At 39.2% G+C, this 26,642-nt stretch overlaps 1 protein-coding gene across 2 annotated transcripts; it reads right to left on the reverse strand.

The window, feature by feature from the left end:
* Positions 1-1,231: 1,231 nt before the first annotated feature.
* On the reverse strand, positions 1,232-25,456 carry LOC123500385. 2 transcript variants are annotated; one of them, XM_045249101.1, is made up of 6 exons: positions 25,087-25,456; positions 7,292-7,422; positions 7,069-7,098; positions 6,537-6,620; positions 6,219-6,312; positions 5,340-5,702 (listed from the first exon to the last, which is right to left on the reverse strand). In XM_045249101.1, the coding sequence occupies exons 1-5, from the start codon at positions 25,173-25,175 to the stop codon at positions 6,230-6,232; spliced, it is 417 nt and encodes a 138-aa protein (XP_045105036.1). In that variant the 5' UTR covers positions 25,176-25,456; the 3' UTR covers positions 5,340-5,702; positions 6,219-6,229. The 2 variants fall into 2 exon arrangements, with proteins under 2 accessions (XP_045105035.1, XP_045105036.1); XM_045249100.1 differs by lacking the exons at positions 5,340-5,702; positions 6,219-6,312; positions 6,537-6,620; positions 7,069-7,098; positions 7,292-7,422 and adding exons at positions 1,232-1,325; positions 1,550-1,633; positions 2,078-2,107; positions 2,302-2,435.
* Between the last annotated feature and the right edge of the window lie 1,186 nt (positions 25,457-26,642).

A 26,642-nucleotide genomic window follows, 5' to 3' on the forward strand; every position in this document is an offset into this window, starting at 1 on the left:
TATATATATATATATATATATATATATATATATATATATATATATATATATATATATATATATATATATATATATATATATATATATATATATATATATATATATATATATATATAGAGAGAGAGAGAGAGAGAGAGAGAGAGAGAGAGAGAGAGAGAGAGATCACATGCTTAAGTCAATGTTGAAATGCAACGTTATATAAACGTTCCACAACCCCATAAGATCTTTCTTATTACAGCATATTTATTAAGATCCTGTATCATCATAATTATATTGCACAAAGTATTTTAACAATATACCTAAAACAAGAAACACCTTATAGTTTTGTTAGGAGGATGACTTCCTTTGATGATCTCATCCTTCATATCCTTCATTGTTACCTTTCAAAGCGCAAGTCGATGGTGAAACGTAACGTTATGGAAACATGATCGTTACGTTCAACGACCTCAAATTTTTTTTATTTCATTACAGTACATTTAGTTAGGTCATACATCACGAGAAAACAAAGTATTAACATTCAAAGCACAAAAAGTGCATTAAACTGTTTTAGGTGGATGGCCTTCGCAACGTGGATACTACGTGGCTCTTACGTGAAAAAAAAAAATTCACCTTATTTCATTACAGTATATTTAGTTAGGTCATACATCACGGGAAAACAAAATATTAACATTGAAAACACAAGACATGCCTTAAACTTTGTTAGGTGGATGGAATTCGTGACGTGGATACTACGTGGCCCTTACGTGAAATAAAAAATTCACCTTATTTTCACCATTACGTCACGTGAAAATTACGTAGTGTGTTTGCTGGGCTGGCATATTAAAATATTATAAAATATTACAAAATAACTTATTTAATATTGCTAAAAGGAATTTACCACAAATTGAACATGCTTCAAAATAGCACCCCATTATTGAATATTGCCTTTTACATTAAAAGTTAAAGAATTATCACACTAACATACATCCATCATTAATGTATGTTCCATGAAGAAACACCCATACACTTTCGTGTGTATTTAGCACAGGCTTGTGTTACAGCAGGGCTCATAGTGTCCTGTCTCCATGTCTCAATTTAGACAGGACACTATGAGCCCCGCTCAAACCCTGTACAATACAACTAGGTAAATACACCAGAAATTGTATGGGATGTATGGTGTGATCAATGATTGGTGCCAATTTTTGAGAGGCGGCCAGATTACATTAAAGTACACCGGTCATAGCTTGCTTACCTCCACTAGGCTCACCACCAGTAGACTTCCTCCACAAGGAGTGGAACCTGATTGAAGGAGTCTTCACTGAGGCACCCAAAATTTGAATCATATACTGAAAGAAAATTGATATTAAGCATTATGAACAGTTAATTATCCATTAACCAGTGCTAACTATTTGCTGCCTTAACACACTGCAATTCAATAAATTATTATAGTAGTTATACACACAAAGTTATGATGTCTACTATTAGACATGATATGACTGTGTCTAAATTACACACTCAATTTTCCAAAACAATTACAGGGAAATAATGTAGAAAATTATGCTTTACTCACTCTGATTAAGTGGCAGCACGTTTGAAATGAGGCTTGTCTTCCTCATCTCAGGGGCATTAATGGTAGCCCCAAACCCATCATATTCTGCAACAATCCAGATGTTTACTCAACCAAAATAATGGTGATAAATTCACACATACACACCACGTACTGTAGTGGTTATAGCATGCTCAGCTTAAAATAGAGAAGAGGGTCAGGGTTCAAGTCCCGGGCATGGTGAAGCAAATGGGCATGCTTCTTAATGTGTAGGCTCTGTTCACCTAGCAGTAAATAGGTACGAGATACAACTGAGGGGTTGTGGCCTCGCCTTACAGTGTGTGGAGTATGTTGTGGTCTGTCCTACCTGAAGATTAGTCTATGAGCTCTAAGCTCGCTCCGCAATGGAAAAGGCTGGCTAGATGACTAGCAGATGACCATGTTGAATTACACACACACACAAATTTAAATAGATAGAGATCGACAGATACAAAGACAGACAGACATACAAACAGACAGACAGAAAAAGAAAATGCACAAATTATATTTTACCAATGTGAGAAGCATCATCTTCACAGCCATCTGTATAAAAAAAAAATTTAATAAATAAATAAATGAAAAAAATAAAACAAATAAATAAAAAATCAAAAGGTCAGAATATGCAAAACATACTTGGTAATTTTTGTCACAGGTATGATAGTCAGTAAGTTTGTGTGTGTTACTCAGCACAAATGAGGTAAATAGTTTGAGAGGTGGTGTGTGGCCAAATATCTTACCTGTGGGGTTCGGGACAGCATTGGAAGGTAGCCGCCCTTTGATCCCGAGCCACTTGGCATCAAAGTGGTCCCCACAAATGGCTTGTGAGCTGTTTTTGAGCTTCATTTTTAGTACCTTCTGCCACTCCACACATCTGCAATGACATGCCATTTTACTGAAAGGATGGACTGACAGTATACAAGGTCTGCCCAGGTGACAAATTTCCCCCAAAGTAACATATTTACCATTTTTTCTGCTTAGCTTTTTAATCAAAGTGGAGTTTTTGAAAATCAAAATGCAATACTAAAATCATACTAGTGTGTGTGCAGTTTTCATGAAGTATTCTAACATATAATTACTTATTCTATATCCTAGTACTATTCTATTTCTAAGTGGTTTCATGCGTCCCATTTCAATATAAGAAATTTCAGACTGATGTGTGAAATTACTGGAGAGAGAGAGAGAGAGAGAGAGAGAGAGAGAGAGAGAGAGAGAGAGAGAGAGAGAGAGAGAGAGAGAGAGAGAGAGAGAGAGAGAGAGAGAGAGAGAGAGAGAGAGCATGTGTGTGTTTGGAATGACTCAAGCTTAAATATTAACAAATATCAGTCTCAAATTTAGTAGGTTAATATTATCTCAAAAAGCAAACTCACTCCCCACCACCAAGAGATAAACAACAATTTAAAAGGAAAAGACTTTCAAGTAAAAAAAAAGAATGTCTATACTTTTCTCAGTCACTTGGTTGTTGGAAACTCCTTTTTATTTTCTGGACACATACACGATTTTTCACTGTGCTGGAAGGTAATGAGGTGTTTCAAGGCATGCCATAAATAACAAGAGGAGATAGTTGAAAAAACATCAAGATGTCACACCAGCAGAGCACGATGTATTAACTTGCCTTCATAATGATCGACACAAGGATCATATAACACATACAGTCTTCTCAATGACCAAGAAATGCGGCATGAATTGACAGTGCCATTCATGCCATAAACACTAATGGCCTCAACACACACCAGTGATACTCTTGTCACACGAGCACAAGTTCTGTTAACCTGTACATGATGTATTAACTTGCCTAGCCTTCATAATGATCGACACAAGGATCATATAACACATACAGTCTTCTCAATGACCAAGAAATGCGGCATGAATTGACAGTGCCATTCATGCCATAAACACTAATGGCCTCAACACACACCAGTGATACTCTTGTCACACGAGCACAAGTTCTGTTAACCTGTACAAGGTGAATAAAGCGCACTCAGCACCAAAGACTTGAGGGCCCTGGCCGCCACACTTGTAATATATACAATATTAACGTATATTATCTCCAATGGCCTAAATACGGTATATTCAACACGAACCATCTACTCAATACTCAAGAAATAAATTCTACGTCATCCTGCAATTGGCTACATTGCTTAGCGACTAACAAATATGGGTGAAGTCTCCGGATGAACAACCCTCCCATATTTACACCACCTGTTATTGAAATTCACGAGCTACCTTAAACTAAATGTCATGGACTTTCACATACCTTTTAGTGTCTTGGGAATGCATGGAGCTTCACCCCAGGATGCGTTTTCTTTTTTTTGCCACAAAGGCAACAACTGCTATAGGTTGTGTTCCTTCCCATGTTTGTCACTGTTTGAATCTTGTAACGGCGCTTGCCATTCCGAGCACCCCGCTGATGAACACCCCATTCCTCACCCCTTACTACCTACGATCCGCGCGCCATCTGATGGAAGCGAGGTTCCCTAATCAATTCCTCCAGCCCGCCCATTCAATCTGTATATCCTCTCTAGAATCCTTGGCCCAGACGTAGTCGGGCTGCTACAACATTGTGCCTCCTCAACATAAGGCCTCGCCGTCGGTACTTAGCGATGATGGTGGAAGGCGTCGTAGTGTTGGATAGAGACACTGTCAGCTTGTTGATGGTCTCTCTGCTGGCTGATGGTGATAAAAGCAAGCTGCTTCTCCATACCTCCACCTGCTACCGTTGTTGTCTCCTGCCGTACTCCAGCTTCTGGATTTCACCTCATAGGTTATTGCTGAGTAGATCTTCACCGGTGCACCCAGCCCCGGTGACTCAGCAAGCCGTCTCTTTGCACACGACAGCAGTTGTTCGGTTGTTTATCATATTGTCTATATTATATTTTGTATTGTTTTCCTCTTCAAAAGGGCTAGTCCAATAATTATTCCTGGCTTAACATCATATATTTTGAGGGCGAGAGATCGTGGCCTCGCATTTCCCTCACAAGTGGCGACCTCGCCAGAATTGACATGTGTTATTAACTGTTCTATTGTTCCAGTCCTTGGAAGGTTTACAACTGTATAGTCGCCTTGAGCGAGCACTCACTGTCTGAGGCCCGTAAGTGAGTTCCTTACAGACGTCCATTCCTGTAAATTGTTGTTTATCGACACAGCTTTCCCTTGCTGTGTTTACCGAGTGGACAATTATATAATTGATTCACTTGTTTTGACTGACAGATTTTTTTTCAGTCTTAGTGCATGCAATTTTGCGAAGTGTTTTTTTGCATGTTGGGTTGTATTTCTTTTGGGGTTACTTATTCTGTTTTGTATCTCATCCTTCATATCCTTCATTGTTACCTTTCAAAGCGCAAGTCGATGGTGAAACGTAACGTTATGGAAACATGATCGTTACGTTCAACGACCTCAAATTTTTTTTATTTCATTACAGTACATTTAGTTAGGTCATACATCACGAGAAAACAAAGTATTAACATTCAAAGCACAAAAAGTGCATTAAACTGTTTTAGGTGGATGGCCTTCGCAACGTGGATACTACGTGGCTCTTACGTGAAAAAAAAAATTCACCTTATTTCATTACAGTATATTTAGTTAGGTCATACATCACGGGAAAACAAAATATTAACATTGAAAACACAAGACATGCCTTAAACTTTGTTAGGTGGATGGAATTCGTGACGTGGATACTACGTGGCCCTTACGTGAAATAAAAAATTCACCTTATTTTCACCATTACGTCACGTGAAAATTACGTAGTGTTTGCTGGATAATGCTTGTTGAAAGAGATTATTGAAATAAAATGATCACTTAAATACCCAGGCTATATTTGCAATAATGTTTCAAAGTTACACAAAACATAATAATACAAAAAAGTAACTGTAATGGAGTAATCAAGAATTTCAAATACTGACATTATAGAAAAAAAAAAGATTATGTGATTTGGTGTAAAAAAAAATATATGATTTGGTGTAAAAAATGTATCTATATAATAATAGCTTGCCTCCTATAGATGGAGTGATGCCTCCAAGGTATTACAACATCTTGTGCTACTTGCACTGCTTATTACCTCCAGCAGGACTTGCAGGTGGCAAAGTGTGCTGCCTGACACCAGTAGTGACGGTAGGACCTTCATGTTCCATGCTGGCACCATCTGTCACAAAACTCATTACATTAATAGCATGACAATAATTACAATCTTCTCGCTTATGTACTGGAGATAAGCACAGTACATGCAACTGGCATATTAAAAATATTATAAAATATTACAAAATAACTTATTTAATATTGCTAAAAGGAATTTACCACAAATTGAACATGCTTCAAAATAGCACCCCATTATTGAATATTGCCTTTTTTACATTAAAAGTTAAAGAATTATCACACTAACATACATCCATCATTAATGTATGTTCCATGAAGAAACACCCCATACACTTTCGTGTGTATTTAGCTAGTTGTATTGTACAGGGTTACAGCAGGGCTCATAGTGTCCTGTCTCCATGTCTCAATTTAGACAGGACACTATGAGCCCCGCTCAAACCCTGTACAATACAACTAGGTAAATACACCAGAAATTGTATGGGATGTATGGTGTGATCAATGATTGGTGCCAATTTTTGAGAGGCGGCCAGATTACATTAAAGTACACCGGTCATAGCTTGCTTACCTCCACTAGGCTCACCACCAGTAGACTTCCTCCACAAGGAGTGGAACCTGATTGAAGGAGTCTTCACTGAGGCACCCAAAATTTGAATCATATACTGAAAGAAAATTGATATTAAGCATTATGAACAGTTAATTATCCATTAACCAGTGCTAACTATTTGCTGCCTTAACACACTGCAATTCAATAAATTATTATAGTAGTTATACACACAAAGTTATGATGTCTACTATTAGACATGATATGACTGTGTCTAAATTACACACTCAATTTTCCAAAACAATTACAGGGAAATAATGTAGAAAATTATGCTTTACTCACTCTGATTAAGTGGCAGCACGTTTGAAATGAGGCTTGTCTTCCTCATCTCAGGGGCATTAATGGTAGCCCCAAACCCATCATATTCTGCAACAATCCAGATGTTTACTCAACCAAAATAATGGTGATAAATTCACACACATACACACCACGTACTGTAGTGGTTATAGCATGCTCAGCTTAAAATAGAGAAGAGGGTCAGGGTTCAAGTCCCGGGCATGGTGAAGCAAATGGGCATGCTTCTTAATGTGTAGGCTCTGTTCACCTAGCAGTAAATAGGTACGAGATACAACTCGAGGGGTTGTGGCCTCGCTCTTACAGTGTGTGGAGTATGTTGTGGTCTGTCCTACCTGAAGATTAGTCTATGAGCTCTAAGCTCGCTCCGCAATGGAAAAGGCTGGCTAGATGACTAGCAGATGACCATGTTGAATTACACACACACACAAATTTAAATAGATAGAGATCGACAGATACAAAGACAGACAGACATACAAACAGACAGACAGAAAAAGAAAATGCACAAATTATATTTTACCAATGTGAGAAGCATCATCTTCACAGCCATCTGTATAAAAAAAAAATTTAATAAATAAATAAATGAAAAAATAAAACAAATAAATAAAAAATCAAAAGGTCAGAATATGCAAAACATACTTGGTAATTTTTGTCACAGGTATGATAGTCAGTAAGTTTGTGTGTGTTACTCAGCACAAATGAGGTAAATAGTTTGAGAGGTGGTGTGTGGCCAAATATCTTACCTGTGGGGTTCGGGACAGCATTGGAAGGTAGCCGCCCTTTGATCCCGAGCCACTTGGCATCAAAGTGGTCCCCAAATGGCTTGTGAGCTGTTTTGAGCTTCATTTTTAGTACCTTCTGCCACTCCACACATCTGCAATGACATGCCATTTTACTGAAAGGATGGACTGACAGTATACAAGGTCTGCCCAGGTGACAAATTTCCCCCAAAGTAACATATTTACCATTTTTTCTGCTTAGCTTTTTAATCAAAGTGGAGTTTTTGAAAATCAAAATGCAATACTAAAATCATACTAGTGTGTGTGCAGTTTTCATGAAGTATTCTAACATATATAATTACTTATTCTATATCCTAGTACTATTCTATTTCTAAGTGGTTTCATGCGTCCCATTTCAATATAAGAAATTTCAGACTGATGTGTGAAATTACTGGAGAGAGAGAGAGAGAGAGAGAGAGAGAGAGAGAGAGAGAGAGAGAGAGAGAGAGAGAGAGAGAGAGAGAGAGAGCATGTGTGTGTTTTGGAATGACTCAAGCTTAAATATTAACAAATATCAGTCTCAAATTTAGTAGGTTAATATTATCTCAAAAAGCAAAACTCACTCCCCCACCACCAAGAGATAAACAACAATTTAAAAAGGAAAAGACTTTCAAGTAAAAAAAAAAGAATGTCTATACTTTTCTCAGTCACTTGGTTGTTGGAAACTCCTTTTTATTTTCTGGACACATACACGATTTTTCACTGTGCTGGAAGGTAATGAGGTGTTTCAAGGCATGCCATAAATAACAAGAGGAGATAGTTGAAAAAACATCAAGATGTCACACCAGCAGAGCACGATGTATTAACTTGCCTTCATAATGATCGACACAAGGATCATATAACACATACAGTCTTCTCAATGACCAAGAAATGCGGCATGAATTGACAGTGCCATTCATGCCATAAACACTAATGGCCTCAACACACACCAGTGATACTCTTGTCACACGAGCACAAGTTCTGTTAACCTGTACATGATGTATTAACTTGCCTAGCCTTCATAATGATCGACACAAGGATCATATAACACATACAGTCTTCTCAATGACCAAGAAATGCGGCATGAATTGACAGTGCCATTCATGCCATAAACACTAATGGCCTCAACACACACCAGTGATACTCTTGTCACACGAGCACAAGTTCTGTTAACCTGTACAAGGTGAATAAAGCGCACTCAGCACCAAAGACTTGAGGGCCCTGGCCGCCACACTTGTAATATATACAATATTAACGTATATTATCTCCAATGGCCTAAATACGGTATATTCAACACGAACCATCTACTCAATACTCAAGAAATAAATTCTACGTCATCCTGCAATTGGCTACATTGCTTAGCGACTAACAAATATGGGTGAAGTCTCCGGATAAGACAACCCTCCCATATTTACACCACCTGTTATTGAAATTCACGAGCTACCTTAAACTAAATGTCATGGGACTTTCACACATACCTTTTAGTGTCTTTGGGGAATGCATGGAGCTTCACCCCAGGATGCGTTTTCTTTTTTTTGCCACAAAGGCAACAACTGCTATAGGTTGTGTTCCTTCCCATGTTTGTCACTGTTTGAATCTTGTAACGGCGCTTGCCATTCCCGAGCACCCCCGCTGATGAACACCCCCATTCCTCACCCCCTTACTACCTACGATCCGCGCGCCATCTGATGGAAGCGAGGTTCCCTAATCAATTCCTCCAGCCCGCCCATTCAATCTGTATATCCTCTCTAGAATCCTTGGCCCAGACGTAGTCGGGCTGCTACAACATTGTGCCTCCTCAACATAAGGCCTCGCCGTCGGTACTTGTAGCGATGATGGTGGAAGGCGTCGTAGTGTTGGATAGAGACACTGTCAGCTTGTTGATGGTCTCTCTGCTGGCTGATGGTGATAAAAGCAAGCTGCTTCTCTCCATACCTCCACCTGCTACCGTTGTTGTCTCCCTGCCGTACTCCAGCTTCTGGATTTCACCTCATAGGTTATTGCTGAGTAGATCTTCACCGGTGCACCCAGCCCCGGTGACTCAGCAAGCCGTCTCTTTGCACACGACAGCAGTTGTTCGGTTGTTTATCATATTGTCTATATTATATTTTGTATTGTTTTCCTCTTCAAAAGGGCTAGTCCAATAATTATTCCTGGCTTAACATCATATATTTTGAGGGCGAGAGATCGTGGCCTCGCATTTCCCTCACAAGTGGCGACCTCGCCAGGATTGACATGTGTTATTAACTGTTCTATTGTTCCAGCCCTTGGAAGGTTTACAGCTGTATAGTCGCCTTGAGCGAGCACTCACTGTCTGAGGCCCGTAAGTGAGTTCCTTACAGACGTCCATTCCTGTAAGTTGTTATTTATCCACACAGCTTCCCTTGCTGTGTTTACTGAGTGGACAATTTTATAATTGCTTCACTTGTTTAGACTGACAGATTTTCTTCAGTCTTAGTGCATACAATTTTGCGAAGTGTTTTTTTGCATGTTGGGTTGTATTTCTTTTGGGGTTACTTATTCTGTTTTGTATCTACCATACCATCCTTCAAGCAACTTCAAAAACAGGCTGCCGCTCTTGGTCTCTCAGGAACAGATGCTGTACACTACATCACCAGCCAACAGGCATATGAGCGGGATGAGCGAGCAGCGGTGCGACAAGCACAAAAGGAAAAAGCGGAGCGATAAGAGAGGTTAGAACTTGCTAAACTGAAAGCTGAAACCGAGTGAATGCGTCTCACCGCTCAAGGTAAGCCTGACGCTGTTACCATCCTAGATGAAGCTGCTCGTCCCACGCTACCAGTGTACCAGGAAGGAGAAGACATCGCTACTTAAATCATCCGTTTTGAGAGAGTGGCAGGGCTGTTACAACTCGAACCAAGTATGTATGCTGTGAGGTCGGGATGTCCCTTAACAAGAAAAGCTGCTGATTTATACGTCTCCCTCTCTCCTGAGACCACCAAAGACTATAACGCTCTTAAGAAGTCTCTGCTGACAGGATTTAAAAAGACTACAGACGGATATCGCCTTGATTTCCGCAACGCTAAAATTCGAAACGGTGAAAATTACTCCCAGTTTTCAGTTCATTTAACCCGTCTATTTCAGAGCAGGTTGGAGGTTTCCCAAGTTCAGGAAAGCTTCTATTTCCTAAAGCACTTCATGATAATCGACCAGTTCTTGGCTTCGCTAAATCCTGACCTCCGCACCTTCATCAAAGAACACAGACCTTCATCTCTTGACCGAGCAGTGCAGCTAGCTGATGACTGGGCATCGGCACACTACACCATCAAACCCTCCGTTCAGGTCTTCTTCGCGATCCTTCAACCCTCCTCTCCAGAAAACACCACCTGATCACTCGTCACCTTCACCGGCTTCTTCCACTACCAAGTGTCATGGATGTGGTGATTTAGGCCACATTAGACCCTGGTGCCCCAAGAACTCACGTGCCTTCAAGGAGAGTCATACATCTCAACCCTTCACAGTAGGATTTTGCCTCTCTGATCACTGTGTTCCTCGGACCCTTGTTTCAGACACCGTTAATGGATCATGGACATCTTCAATCCTTAGGGATACGGGCTGTTCCTGTATTGTGGTTGTAGAGGAAGTTCTAGCTGATGCTGACATTAGCAACTGTCGTTCCTGTCAAGTTGCTGAGTACCTGGGCCGTGTTGATATATTTTCTATCGCCCAGTGCTACATCAGGTGTCCTTACTTTGAAAGTTGGACTGACGTGGTCCGAGCTCCCATCAAGTTTGCCAGTGTCCTAATTGGTAATGATCCTGGGGTTCGTACACCAAAGGAACCATATCCTACCTTCAGTTGTGATGAGCTAGTTTCAGTTCCAGGATTCTGGTCTGCCTCTACAGTAACACTTCCAGTCCAGAGTTTTCCGAAGCCTTGGTCTGTCTCCCAGTACTCTGCCTCCTGTTACTTCATCCGTCTCCCAGGACTCTCTACCTCCTGTTACTTCATCGGTATGTGCTGTGGAGACTCGTGCCTCGACCACTAGGATGAAACGCCTCCACTCACTTCATCTCCCGGATCTCCAGCCTCTGTATGTCACTCCTGAGGAATTTGGCCATCTTCAGAGGATCTCTGATACTCTGATCATCGCCCACACTAAGGCTGCAACGGGAGAGATAGACCAAGTCCGCAACAACTCCACCTTCCAGTTTCTTTGCCAAGACGGACTCCTCTATCGGAAGTGTCTTTCTTCACGCCGTCCAGAGAAGGTGGGAAAACTATGTTTAGTTGTTCCACGGAAGTGTCGGCCCATTATACTGAATATTGCACATGAAAATCCCTTAGCTGGTCACTACTCTCATCGCAAGACGGAACAAAAGGTTGCTGACCAATTCTTTTGGCCGGGAATGGGTACAGACATCAGAGTACACTGCCGTTCTTGCAACAAGTGCCAGCGCTTTTCTCAAAAGGGGATGAGTAAAGCCGGCCCCCTTGCAGCCTCTGCCCATCATTACCGAACTCTGCTCGGGTTGCAATAGATCTAGTTGGACCCCTCTCACCTCTATCATCTGCTGGCCATAAATATATCTTGACTCTCATAGACACAGGATTCCCTGAGACTCTTCCATTAAAGGATATCGATTCTATTTCAATGGCCGAAGCTCTCCTCACCATCTTTTTCCGAGTTGGCATCCCTCATGTAGTCCTGTCCGACCATGGAACACAGTTCACCTCGGCCTTGATGAAGAACTACATCGACTACTCGGGGTCAAGCCAATTTTAACTATGCCCTATCATCCCAGTGGCAATGGTCGCATCGAAAGGCTGCATAGTCCTCTAAAATTCATCTTAAAGAAACTCTGCAGTGAGAAACCACGTGAGTGGCATAGATATCTAACACCAACCTTGTTTTACCCTTAGAGAAACTCCAAGTGACAGGACAGGATTCTCTCCCTTGGAGCTACTCTATGGACGAAGTGTCCGTAGATTAGCCATTACTGGGCAGGGGTCCCTTGCCCATTAACGTTAATGTACCATTATCGCTATTGGGCACGACACACACACACACACACACACACACACACACACACACACACACACACACACACGGCCCGGTAGCTCAGTGGTTAGAACGCTTGCTTCACAAGCCAGAGGATCGGGGTTCGATTCCCCGGCCGGGTGGAGGGTGGAGGTGTGAATTACACACACACACATATTATGTATATATATATATATATATATATATATATATATATATATATATATATATATATATATATATATATATATATATAGAGAGAGAGAGAGAGAGAGAGAGAGAGAGAGAGAGAGAGAGAGAGAGAGAGAGAGAGAGAGAGAGAGAGAGATCCTTTACGTATTTCAGAGATGTTGTACGCATTTATGTTCTTCCTATCCTGCTGTGTTGCCTTCCTGACTACCAATGGGGAAGTGGACTTTAGAAATGGTTTGCAGCCTATTGGTAATATTGTGGAAAGTTTTGTGGAGAAAGAACTTTTCCAGTGTCAACTGGTGTTCATCACATTAGCACCACACTCTCTTCTCTTCTCTACCATACACAGGTATCTAAGTATTTATTCCCTATGTACATGGAATCTTTACTGTGTTCTGAAAGTTTTGTTACTATTAATTGTTTGTTTTTTTAGACTATTTCATTATGCAGCAATAAGATTAAAACAAAACTAACAGCATCAGTAGCACTTACATAACCACCATCTCTACTTGCGCTACAACCACCACCACCAAAAGAACATGTAATGGCTGGCACCGCTGCCAGCATATGTAATGTATGCTGACGTGTATACATTCTATGTTATCTGTGTACCACAACAGATAACAATAAGTAGTCCAATGAAATAGTTCAAGGGGCAATGCTAACACTTGTAATGAACAGCAGTGTATTGCCACAAAGCAAATACAAAGAGAGAGAGAGAGAGAGAGAGAGAGAGAGAGAGTAGGGGGAACCATGCATGAGTTACAGTATCCCGCCAAACACTAAAGGCACATCCACATTCAAGACATTTTCCTCCGGGGAATATTATATGGAGTGTTATATAAAAAATGGGTGGAAGTGTTGCGAGTAGACTGAGGTTTTTAACTTCTTCAGTACAAGGTAGGCCGTCTATCATGAGACCATATTTCACTTGACTTTCAATGTTATTATAATATAAGAATGTGAATTATGTGCATGCACTTATAGTTGACATTAGCAGATAATTTCTTTCTTGATATAACTAAAATAGAGAAAATAATAATATAATGGATATAGAATGCCAGAAGCTTATCATAGCGGGGCTCAGCGTCACGTGTCTCCACCCTCCCTGCCTCTACCTCCTTACTCCTCCTCCTCTCTTCTCCCTGTAACTCCTTACCCCTCCTCCATCCACTTCCCTCTCATTCCTTTCTCTCCTTCCCTCTCTCTCTCTCTCTCTCTCTCTCTCTCTCTCTCTCTCTCTCTCTCTCCCTTCCCTACATCTCCCTTTCCTAATGGTCATGTCATATTACTTGACCCTGTTTTATTCCACTTCGACCAATAGACTTGCCTCCTTTTCGCTCCTTCACTTTCCTTCCAATTTCTCCATTGATGAGAGAGAGAGAGAGAGAGAGAGAGAGAGAGAGAGAGAGAGAGAGAGAGAGAGAGAGAGAGAGATCCTATCCGTCACCTCCACCCTCCATCTCTCTCTCTCTCTCTCTCTCTCTCTCTCTCTCTCTCTCTCTCGTGTGTGTGTGTTTTTTTTTTTTTATTGTGGGTAACTAACGTCTCCACCCGTCTTTATTTATTAGGCATCACAAGGTGTGAAGGCAGCTGCCCCCGGCTTGCCGTAGCCTGCTGTGACGTAGTACAACCTGTGTGTGTGTGTGTGTGTGTGTGTGTGTGTCAGGGAGACGGCTGTTCTAGTCGTGTGTGGTGTTTGTTTTTCATGTTACAATCTATCTCCATCCGGTGATATTGTATCCTTCGTGGGGTTATCTTTTCAAAACACACACACACACACACACACACACACACACACACACACACACACATCTCGGCGCGGCGCGGCGAGGCAAATGGGCAAGCCTCTTATGTGTAGCCCCTGTTCACCTAACAGAAAATAGGTACGGGATATAACTCGAGGGGTTGCGGCCTCGCTTTCCCGGTGTGTGGAGTGTGGTGTGGTCTCAGTCCTACCCGAAGATCGATCTATGAGCTCTAAGCTCGCTCCATAATGGGGAAGACTGGCTGGGCGACCAGCAGACGACCGTGGTGAATTACACACACACACACACACACACACACACACACACACACACACACACACACTAAATGAGGAAATCAAAATAGACTTGGATAATAGGTATAATGTATGAAGAACAAACAGAGAGGGTAAAGAAGGAGTCATGCTAATGTTAAGGAAGGAGATAATGATAAACCATGTGGAATGTGGGGAAGAAAAAGCAGAAGTATTGTATGTTAAGATGCATATTAATAAAAAAGAGTTAACAATCATTGTAACATATGTACCACCAAAAACAAATTCATGGACCAATCAAGAATATAGATGACACAATAAGGAGTCTAACGAGAATCGTTAAAGAAAGGAAAAAGTTATATTAGTAGGAGATTTCAACTGTAAAGAAGTGGACTGGGAAAATTATGAAAGTGGTATGGGGAAGAAGCCTGGGAGAAAGATTCTTGAACCTAATGATAGACAATATGATGGACCAGAGAGTAAAGGAATGCACAAGATTCAGAGGAAACGACGAGCCGGCGAGATTGGACCTAGTTTTTACAAGGGGTATACAAATGAATGATGATATAAGATATAAGTGCCCATTGGGAAAGAGTGACCATGTAATATTAGAAATAGATATAGAAGAGGGAAAGGAAGATAGAGACGATTCATACAAAGGAGACCGATTAAATTACAGAAAGGCTGATATTGAGAATCTCAAGAACTATTTTAAAAACGTAAACTGGGAGGAGATGGAAAACTCAGAGACGATGCAAGAGAAGTATAACTTATTTTTGGAAATATACAAAACAGGAGTCAGGAATATGTCCCAAAATATAGACCTAAAGAAGAAGGAAAGAAAGATTGGTTTAATGCAAGGTGTGCTAGGGCAAAGGAGAAAAGAGATGGAGCATGGAAAAGGTGGAGGAGAAATAGAAATCCAGCAAATAAGGAAAACTTCAAGGCAGCGAGAAATGAATATGTTAAGGTGAGGAAGGAAGAGGAAAAGAACTTTGAAAAGGACATTGTCGAAAAATGTAAGGAGCAACCAAAATTGTTCTATAGATTCATAAATGGAAAAATTAGGCAAAAGAAACAATAGAAAGGTTAAAAGGAGAGAACGGGATGGTGGAAGACCCAAAAGTATGGCAGAACTATTAAATAATAAATTCCAGGAGGTCTTTACTAAGGAATCCAAATTTGAAAGGCCACAGGGTAATAGAGAGACAATCTATATGAAAGAGATTAAAGTAACCAAGCTTGAAATAAAAGAGTTAATGAAGGAACTGGATGAAGAGAAGGCAATGGGACCAGATGAAGTCTCAGGCAGAATACTGAAAGAATGTAGGGAAGAACTAGCAAGTCCTATATACAACATCATAAAATGCTCAATAGAAAATGGAACAGTACCAGTAGAATGGAAAAGAGCTGAGGTGGTTCCCATATATAAGAGGAAGGAAGGAAGAACCTTTAAATTACAGACCGGTATCACTAACTAGTGTAATATGCAAGATGTGTGAAAGAATAATAAAGAAACAATGGATCGAGTTCCTTGAAGACAACAAATTAATATCAAATAGCCAATTTGGTTTTAGAAAAAGACGGTCGTGTGTAACTAATTTATTGAGTTTCTATTCTAGAATAGTTGATAGAGTACAAGAGAGAGGGGGATGGGTTGACTGTATTTATTTGGATTTAAAAAGGCGTTTGACAAAGTGCCACATGCAAGATTACTATGGAAGTTAGAGGAGAAGGGTGGCTTAAAAGGAAGCACATTGAGATGGATAGAAAATTATTTGAGGGGGAGAGAAATAAGGACGGTAGTTAAAGATATGAAGTCCAAGTGGAGAGCAGTAGAAAGCGGAGTGCCACAGGGGTCAGTATTGGCACCAATACTTTTCCTCATTTATATTAACGACATGCCAGAAGGAGTGAACAGCTACATAAATCTGTTTGCAGATGATACGAAACTGTGCAGAGTTATAAAGCAAAAGAGGATTGTGAAATACTGCAAGAAGACCTAAATAAGATCTGGGAATGGAGTAAAAAGTGGGAAATGGAATTCAATGTGAACAAAAGCCATGTCATGGAAATGGGAAAGAGTGAAAGACGACCTGTGGGAATCTATAAGATGGGAGATGGAGTAGAACTGGAGAAAGTAAAAAGGAAAAGGACTTAGGAGTGACGATGGAAGAAAACAATCAACCAGTAAGCCATATTGATAGAATTTTTAGAGAAACATATAATTTGCTAAGGAATATTGGAGTAGCATTTCACTACATGGACAAAGAAATGATGAAGAAATTGATAAGTACTATAATAAGACCCAGATTGGAATATGCAGGAGTAGTGTGGACCCCTCATAAAAAGAAACACATAAGGAAATTGGAGACTACAAAAAATGGCTACAAGAATGGTTCCAGAATTTGAAGGGATGACATATGAGGAGAGACTAAAGGCTATGGATCTACCAACCCTGGAACAAAGAAGGGAGAGAGGAGACCTGATACAAGTTTATAAATTGATCAACGGAATGGACCAAGTGGATAATGAGAAACTGATCCTGAGAGAAGAATATGACATCCGAAGCACAAGATCGCATAGTAAAAAGCTGAGAAAAGGAAGATGTCTGAGAGATGTTAAAAATATAGTTTCCGCAAAGATGTATTGAGACATGGAACAGTTTAAGTGAAGAAGTAGTGTCTGCAACGAGTGTGCATACTTTTAAAGTAAGATTGGATAAGTGTAGATATGGAGACAGGGCCACACGAGCATAAAGCCCAGGCCCTGTAAAACTACAACTAGGTAAATACACACACACGGTAGCGTAGTGTAGTGGTTAGCACGCTCGACTCACAATCGAGAGGCCCGGGTTTGAGTCCCGGCGCGGCGAGGCAAATGGGTAAGCCTCTTAATGTGTGGCCCCTTTTCACCTAGCAGTAAATAGGTACAGGATGTAACTCGAGGGGTTGTGGCCTCGCTTTCCCGGTGTGTGAAGTGTGTTGTGGTCTCAGTCCTACCCGAAGATCGGTCTATGAGCTCTGAGCTCGCTCCGTAATGGGGAAGACTGGCTGGGTGACCAGAGACGACCGAGGATTACACACACACACACACACACACACACACACACACACACTCTCTCTCTCTCTCTCTCTCTCTCTCTCTCTCTCTCTCTCTCTCTCTCTCTCTCTTTTTCTATGTCACACTAATGTAATTCTGATTATTTATATAGGTATATAATACATGATGATTTTGTGAAGTTTTATGGCCTTAATTAGCTAATTTCAATAATTTTGATTCAAATCCTCGAGCGCGCGGCAAGCCCGGATATGGCTCCAAGCGCGGGTTCCGGCGGTCAGTAGTGAAGACTGAAGTTATTCAACAGTATATGCTGAAAAACTGAAAGTCGAGAAAAACGCATTTTTCTGTGAACGTCTTCAAAACCCCCACATAACTCGCTTCCTCACTCGGAGCAACGGTATCCTAGCAGGTGGGCTTTAAGATAGGAGGTACCCTAAAAAGTATCCCCTTTAGCCCATAAATTCCCGTGAAAAGCCCACATGGTATAAAAAAAAAAAAAATAACTCACTCCAATATGTACCAGATATGTACTTACATAATCCCTTGACAACTGCCTTACACGTGGCATTGTCACAATTTGGGAACCCAACACGTGTAAAATACGATCAACAGGTAGGCTGCACGCACGCGCACTCCCTAAGGCTGTATCGATTGGTACTGAGGGAGTAGCGTCTTTCTCACCCTCACTGCCTGATACTAAACTATCGTACATCACGCAAAAATAAATAAAACAGCTCAAAAAAAAAAAAATAAATACAAGCAAAACAAAGACTAGAAGAAAAAGGGGCGTATGCACGCTTGGGTATTGAAAGGGCCGGCCCTTTAAACCCGCCATTACCAGGTAAGCAGTGCGTTATGTGCCTGGCAACTTCGGCCATGGCTTCCCTCTCCAGAGACGAACCCAAGTACCAAGTTTCCAATTTTTCAATTTTTTTGACCAAATTAACGAATTTCCACCTTAATGGGAAATTGCTGGCTCACTTTATTTGTCAGAGTTTGACTTTAAATCTCCCATCCGGGAGATTTAATGTCTGGGTGGTTGTGCGGCATGCACCGCCTTCTTCCTCAACAAAATACCGAAAAAAAAATCTTTACTCCTTAGTTTGAAGGCCTGTATTACATTTTCAACGCATACATTGAACATGTAATTGAATTATGAAAACCGAGTAAACCGAGTACTACTCGGACCAAAACTGCCATCCCTACCAGACGCACGGCTCATTAATACCGGCTCGCACGTTCCTTCAGGGCTCAGTTGCTCTCTTAAAAGTTGTAATGTTCACGAGAGCTCCTTGTTCAGAAGAAATATTCAGTGTAGTGCAATTTATATTCTCCTAAAAGAGAGGGAGAGAATAGGAGGGATAGAAAGAAAATAAACAGACAAGAGAGAGAGAGAGAGAGAGAGAGAGAGAGAGAGAGAGAGAGAGAGAGAGAAAAATGCGTTTTTTTTTTTCATTCCGTTTCTATATCCACTCAAGAGAAAAAGGATATCACCAGAGAAAATTGATGTAGAGAGAGAGAGAGAGAGAGAGAGAGAGAGAAAAAATGCGTTTTTCATTCCGTTTCTATATCCATTCAAGAGAAAAGGATATCACCAGAGAAAATTGATGTAAAGAGAGAGAGAGAGAGAGAGGGGGATCTCTCTCTCTCTCTCTCTCTCTCTCTCTCTCTCTCTCTCTCTCTCTCTCTCTCTCTCTCTCTCTCTCTCTCTCTCTCTCTCTATATATATATATATATATATATATATATATATATATATATATATATATATATATATATATATATATATATATATATATATATATATATATATATATATATATATATATATCTATCTATCTATCTATATATCTATCTATCTATCTATCTATCTATCTATCTATCTATCTATCTATCTATCTATCTATCTATCTATCTATCTATCTATCTATCTATCTATCTATCTATCTATCTATCTATATATATATATATATATATATATATATATATATATATATATATATATATATATATATATATATATATATATATATATATATATATATATATATATATATATATATATATATATATATATATACCTAAATCTCTATCTCTCTTATTGTCTCTTTCTTTTAAGAAAAGATAAACATTATTCATATAATTTATTAAGATGGCTACTGCAAAGCATAAGGCAAGTTAATTTGCCTAAACTTAGAATGAATATATACTGAAGCAGTTTTTTTTATGTTATGTAGTGGAGCATCGCCTTCCTTCCTCCTTGCCTCTTGGAGGCAGTCTGACGCACACTGGCAGGGCTTTCAGAACGGGTTTTAGTTATTACCTTAGATATAAAGATTCTACTTCATATTTCACTCTGCAACATTCTAGAATTACTTCAAATATATTAATTAATTTATATATTTTTTTTCACCAGTAGCAAAGTTAGGATATAATAAAAATCGGCAGATAATTTAAATTACATATTTTACTAGAAGGGGGACTTTCTTTGAGCCCAGCTCTACATAAAGCAACTTCTACAACACCACATTTACTTTATTCATGATAACAAAATCCAATCAACATGTCCATAATGCACATAATTACCAGTTTGATTGCACCAAAGCAAGAAAGATATACCTGTAGTTTTTAAAGGAAGTTATGCATAGCACTTTGACATTAAGACTAAGACATGCTGTTAAGCAAAAAAAAAAAAAAAAAAAAATTAAAAGGAACTTCTAGGTGGAAAAAATAACTAGAAAATTGTCATTAAAATATTAATTATCCTGATACATGGCAAATAATCAATATAAGAACATAATAAGTTAGGAGACTGCAAGGGGCCAGATTGGCCTACACTAGTTAATTCCTTTTCTCCCATTCTCTAAACAAATCAATGTTAATTCATCCCACCAATAATTATTCACATCTATGACCAGGCTATAGATAGGTAGTTGGTTAAAAAATAATAGGCAGAGTTAAAAGAAATGGAATATAGGATGAGGGAGGGACCAGCCTAAGCTGGGCAAAGTAAAATAACTTGAAGCAAAAACAGAAAGTGATTCTCAGATGTAACGACAGGAATGTGGGCTCGATCCCGTTTTCCAAGTTAGAACACTGAAAGGCTGCTACCGTGCACCTTGCTGCCCTCACTGACTGCCATTCTGTGCACGATGTAACTGATGAATCTATCAAAGATTCTGCTCAGGTTCAGCTGATGCATCTGCATTATTTTGAAAGACAATAATATGCATTCCTTGATATTGAAATAAACTTTTATGTTAATCACAGAAAAAAAAGTACGCACATCCAGGAACATGCTAAGCACCAACATACACCTCATGCAAAGCAATGAGATCACAGGTAGTAAGCATAAGTATGTCACAAAACGAAACACTGGAACTACATTATTTTTAATAACTAACGTATGCTAATCATATAACTTTTAACACAACCCATGCACAAAACTTGAAAAGAAGCAATATATATATATATATATATATATATATATATATATATATATATATATATATATATATATATATATATATATATATATATAAGTGTTCAGCTCTGTGTATTAGTCTATGAGTGTGACGTTAGACATATGGCAACATTGTCAACTTCTCTAATTACGTTAAAATTACCTTAAGAATACCTAAATTACCTCAATTACCTGAGAAATAACATTACATCAGAATTACCATAAAAGTGGTAAGATTACGCTAATCCTTAAAAATGAGAGCCCAGCACACTGAGGAGAGCGAGGCTCATTTGGACCTGACAAACACCACCCTCAATCCTTTTTGCCTCTCAGAGGCACACTGGGGAGCGTGGGGTTCATTTAGAGCTGGATCCAAGAAACTTAACAACGTCAGAGCAACCTCCTGCCTCCTGCCTCTAAATGGCCTCCATGAACGCTTCGAGGGACGGTAACGAGGTTGTTATCAGGTAGCTCTTAGATGCTGGAAACACCACCTCTCGAGGTGGTGTTACTGTCTTATATATGCATTTATGCTCAGAAAACAAATTTCTATTAGCTTTTTACAAACCTTGCCCCCAAGATAGGATTGTTTTGTAATGCATAAAGTGAAATCTTACAGAGAATACCAAAAAATTAAGCAGAGATGAGATCGGCCACAAACGAAGTGGAGACTCGCGGCGACTCGGCCGCTTCTTCTTCTTCTTGTGACCCTTTTAGCTTGCGTGTTGCTTTCACCACGATATTTATTTCCATTCCTCTATTGTCTGCTATAATGGATATCATATCTTAGTATTCATATACGCTCATGCCATGATGATCATCTTGACTCCGTGGCACTGAGTGATAGTGAATTATTAATGAAATACCGCTTCTTTCGCCATTAATTACTTGCTTTGGAACTTCATGTGGCAGTATTGAAATCAGTGACTCAGTGGGACATGCAATTTTCATTCATACCCAGATTTTGCTTCACTTACTGACTATATGTACACCAAAGCAAATCATTGTTACATAAATGGATGTACACTTACCGCAGAAGAAATCGACGCACTGTCTGAAATCCGTCATCAGAGAAGTATTGTTAGCATTTTTTTTTCATTTAAGGGTGAATAAAACACATTTCTTCCTGTTATGAACAACCACTAGTATTTTGTCATGTTGCCCTTTACTTTCAGAACAGCACTTACACGTTTATGCATACTGTCAGACAATTTTTGAAAATACTGAGGATCCACATCAGCCCAGAGCATGCGAATTTTTTCTACCAGGGAGTCAACACTTGACACTGGAAGCTTACCAAGTTTTCTTTTCATTTCATTCCACACATTTTCAATCTTATTTAGGTATGGGCTGTGTCCTGGCCATGAAATCAGCTGCACTCGGTTGTCAGTTAGGCACTTTTTCACTGCCTTTGCTCTGTGGCATAACGCACCGTCCTGTAGGAAGTGGGCGTTCTCGTGTGTGGTGTAAAATGGCAGCATGTAGTTTTCCACAACGTTCACATAGAGTGCAGCGTTCATGTTCAATTTTTTGTTTAAAAAGTACAAGCCCCCACTTACCTTTTCACCACTGAAACACGCCCACACCATCACACCTGCAGGGAATTTCACTGCCTTCACTGTGTAGTGACTGTTGAACCGATCTGCACCAAGCGGACGACGCACCAATTTCTGTCTGTGAGAGATGGTTTTGAAAGCACTCTCGTCACTGAACACCATCCTGCGCTAATCTTCTGATGTCCAGTGTTCGTATCTTTTACATAAATCAAGTCTCTGTTTCTTCATTTTCTCAGTAAGGAGAGGTTTGCGAGCAGCGCGACGACATGGCAACTTGAGGTGTTCCTGGAGACGATCCTGTATCGTTCGCACTGACACCTCTCCCAACACATCGGCGTGTGCTTCCTTCAGTTCCTTAGCAGTGATGAAAGTCTTTTTTCACTTCACACTCCAGCAGCTTGTCAGTCCTTGGGTGTGTCTTACTCTTCCTGCCCGTCCCTTTCTTCCTTTCCGGTGTAGCAGTTACAAGTTAAGTGACTGAAGTCCCGGGTAGAAGTGAAGTCTTTTTCCAACATATCGTACTGCACCACTCAGTCAGGTCTGAGAGCCCGTGACGTGCGGAGGGTGATGTTATTAGTCTAATACAGAGCAGAATGGCTGTGAATACATATGCGGGCTGCCGACCATAATGATATTAATGAAAAGAGTAAGGAGAGGAAACTGAGGAGACGAGAATAACAGCAAAAATAACGCACTTAGATCGATTACTGAAATATATATATATATATATATATATATATATATATATATATATATATATATATATATATATATATATATATATATATATGCAGAAAATCTGAAGTAATAACTGAGTCCAACAGTTAAAGGATTTGACTCGTTGCCTTCACTTATGATATCCTATTCATAATGTTTATAAATGATAAAATATAGATGACACTCACTCTCTCTCTCTCTCTCTCTCTCTCTCTCTGTCTCTCTCTCTCTCTCTCTCTTTATATATATATATATATATATATATATATATATATATATATATATATATATATATATATATATATATATATTAATAGCAACATGTTAGGTTGAGCCAATGCCCCAGAGGGTAAATAACACGGGGACCTCGGCTAGAGAGTGAAAAGGTCTCTGACATGGGCAAGACCAATGAAAACTTTGGAATATTCATAATTTCAGCTGCATTACTTCGATTATAATATCATTATATTATATTATTACTTGATAGCTAACTAGCTAGGTCTGTAATGTACGTAGGCCTATATAGTGTTTCATGAGAAGCCGTTATTAATTACTTCACAAAGGTAGTATATTTAGTTCAATAAAGGCAATTAATTTTAAATAATTAACTTATTTAAAAGTTCCTTTTCTACAAAGATTTTCAGACCGAAACAGACATATATTTCGGGAACTGCGGTCACAGCAATCCATTCCCCTCGAAGGCGTAGGGTAAACTGAAGCTTACGTCTGGCAGCTGCCGCGAGGAGTACTTCACTTCTACCCGGGACTTCACTTGTAACTGCTACACCGGCACTGCGCCTGTCCCCAGCACAGAAACAGCTTTCTTGATGCGACGGACAGCAGACTCTGATCTTCTTAATTTTCTTCCAATTTCCCGGTTGCTTAATCCTTCGCCAACCAAAGCCATAACCACGCTCTTATCCTGCATGTCCAGCTTGATAGGTCCCATTTTAAGCTTATTGGAAGATGCCAGAGGTAAAACAATGAGCAGCTTGTCACGAGCGTAGAATGGTAGCGCGGACGTCACCTCACCCTCCCACTAAGCCGGGGTGACGGTTACTAGTCACTCGCAATTTAAATATATGACATTTGCAAGGAAGCGGGGAGTTGCCAGGTGGGTATTATTCGTCAAATAAATTTCGTATAGAATTGGCATGCCGAAATAAAACCGTGGCGCCATCGAGCGTCGGGATTTGTCGGGTGGGTCGATTTCTTCTGCGCTAGATGCATTTTCAACACTGCCATTACCCCATTCTAACCCTCCCTAATCTTTACGCTTCCATTTGACAGCAATGTAAAGCAAAGAAATAAAACATATTTCAGCAGTTATATCAAGAAATATAATAATACCCTTAGAAAACATACATAATGTTTGAAAAAAGTGAAGAAAAAAAAATAACATGTCAAAAAAAGAAAGAAAAAAAAAAAAAACGTTAGATAAATTTCACGTGCAATTTTGTTAAGATGAAACAATAAGCAAACAGCTCACTGTGTTTACTACCATATATAAGCAAATATTCAAACAATATATATATATATATATATATATATATATATATATATATATATATATATATATATATATATATATATATATATATATATATTTATTTATTTATTTATTTTTTTTTATTTTTTTTATTTTTGCCTTTATTTTGGTTTATCACCTGCCTGAAATCACATCCCGACACTACCTTCCCAACCAATGTTAAAGCCTCAATGTCGGAGTATCCTTGTGTCCATTGTTTTATCATGGGGTTTACTAACCGTGATGAAGGCACTGTCAGGACTGCCGACTCTGCTGAGTAGTAGTTGTGGGCACGTGAAACTCTATCAGTGTTTGAGAACAAAGCCATAAGATTTCCTCAGCCTTGGAATAGGGATAACATAAAGCTGCCTTATGATTGATTGGTTGTCTGTTCTCGTGACGACACGGTAGTGACGTATCAGCCTTGGCAGCCAATGAGCACTTTTAAGCCCGCCTCACACTGGCTGCGATGCTACACCACGCACGCCACGCGCTCGGTGGAAACCACGTCGCTTTCAATGGATTCTGTAGTTTTCAATGGGAGCGCTCACACTGCCTGCGATGCTATGCTAGCGATGCCAGCCACGTAGCGGGCATCGCTCTACTGATTGCCCGGTGTGGCATGAAGAAGTGTCCCACCATGACGAGATGGGAAGTAAAGACCTGCCCTGCCAGACGTACGAATCATTCGCTCCACGGAGCGACGTGGACGCTTTAGTTGCGCCTAACACCAACACCAAAAACACAAACACCAACACCAACACCACCATCACCATTACCAACACCAACACCAACATCAACAACAATAATGATGATGATGATAATAATAATAATAATAACAATAATAATAATAATAATAATAATAATAATAATAATAATAATAATAATAATAATAATAATAATAATAATAATAATAATAATAATAATAATAATAATAATAATAATAGCTGTAGTAGTAGTAGTAGTAGTAGTAACGATAGATAATAAAGAACAGCAGCAACACCAAGGTGAGCAATACTGATGATAACTTTTAAAAGAATCAATAATACTAAACCTTTTATCATTATAATTCGTGCTAATATCAATTCTACTTAACTAACTCTTAATAACAGTTCCATCATTAACGTTGCCTTTATAATAATAATAATAATAATAATAATAATAATAATAATAATAATAATAAATACTTTATTTAGTCAATTTGTAATGATACATACACATTGAAACTCTTTGTGGATCCAGATCATTCAAAGTTACAGTTACAACACACATACAGTACAACACACAATAAAATATATGTGACAAGGTAAGGTGCAAGACTAAAACAATATACACTACACTATTTTAAAAACACCATGCTGTAAATTTGTCCTGCATCAGAAACGAAATCACAATGGAAGCAATAAGTTTACTTTTTTGCATGGGCATAATTATACAATTTAATGCTAACTGGTACAAATGATTTTTTTATATCTAGATGTTTTCTGTGAAGACAAACCCAATCTTTTTCCAGATCTTAAGAACACGTAGTTATCATTGAGAGGATTGGTATTGTCGTTCATTATTTTCCTAGTTGTACACAATACATTTCTAGAATATAGGTCATCTAGTGTTGTTACCTTTACACCCAATTTATCAGCAATTCTCGCAACATTTTTGAGTTTCTTTTTTTTTTTTTTTTTTTTTTTTTTTTACAGTTAAGCACCCATACAGCGTTGTTAAACCAAAACATAAAGTTGACTCAATAACAGACTTTATAGAACATAGCAAGAATAATATTTTCAACTTTTAGATT

Source organism: Portunus trituberculatus, unplaced genomic scaffold (genome assembly GCF_017591435.1).
Source record: "Portunus trituberculatus isolate SZX2019 unplaced genomic scaffold, ASM1759143v1 PGA_scaffold_207__1_contigs__length_96232, whole genome shotgun sequence".
NCBI lineage: Eukaryota > Metazoa > Arthropoda > Malacostraca > Decapoda > Portunidae > Portunus > Portunus trituberculatus.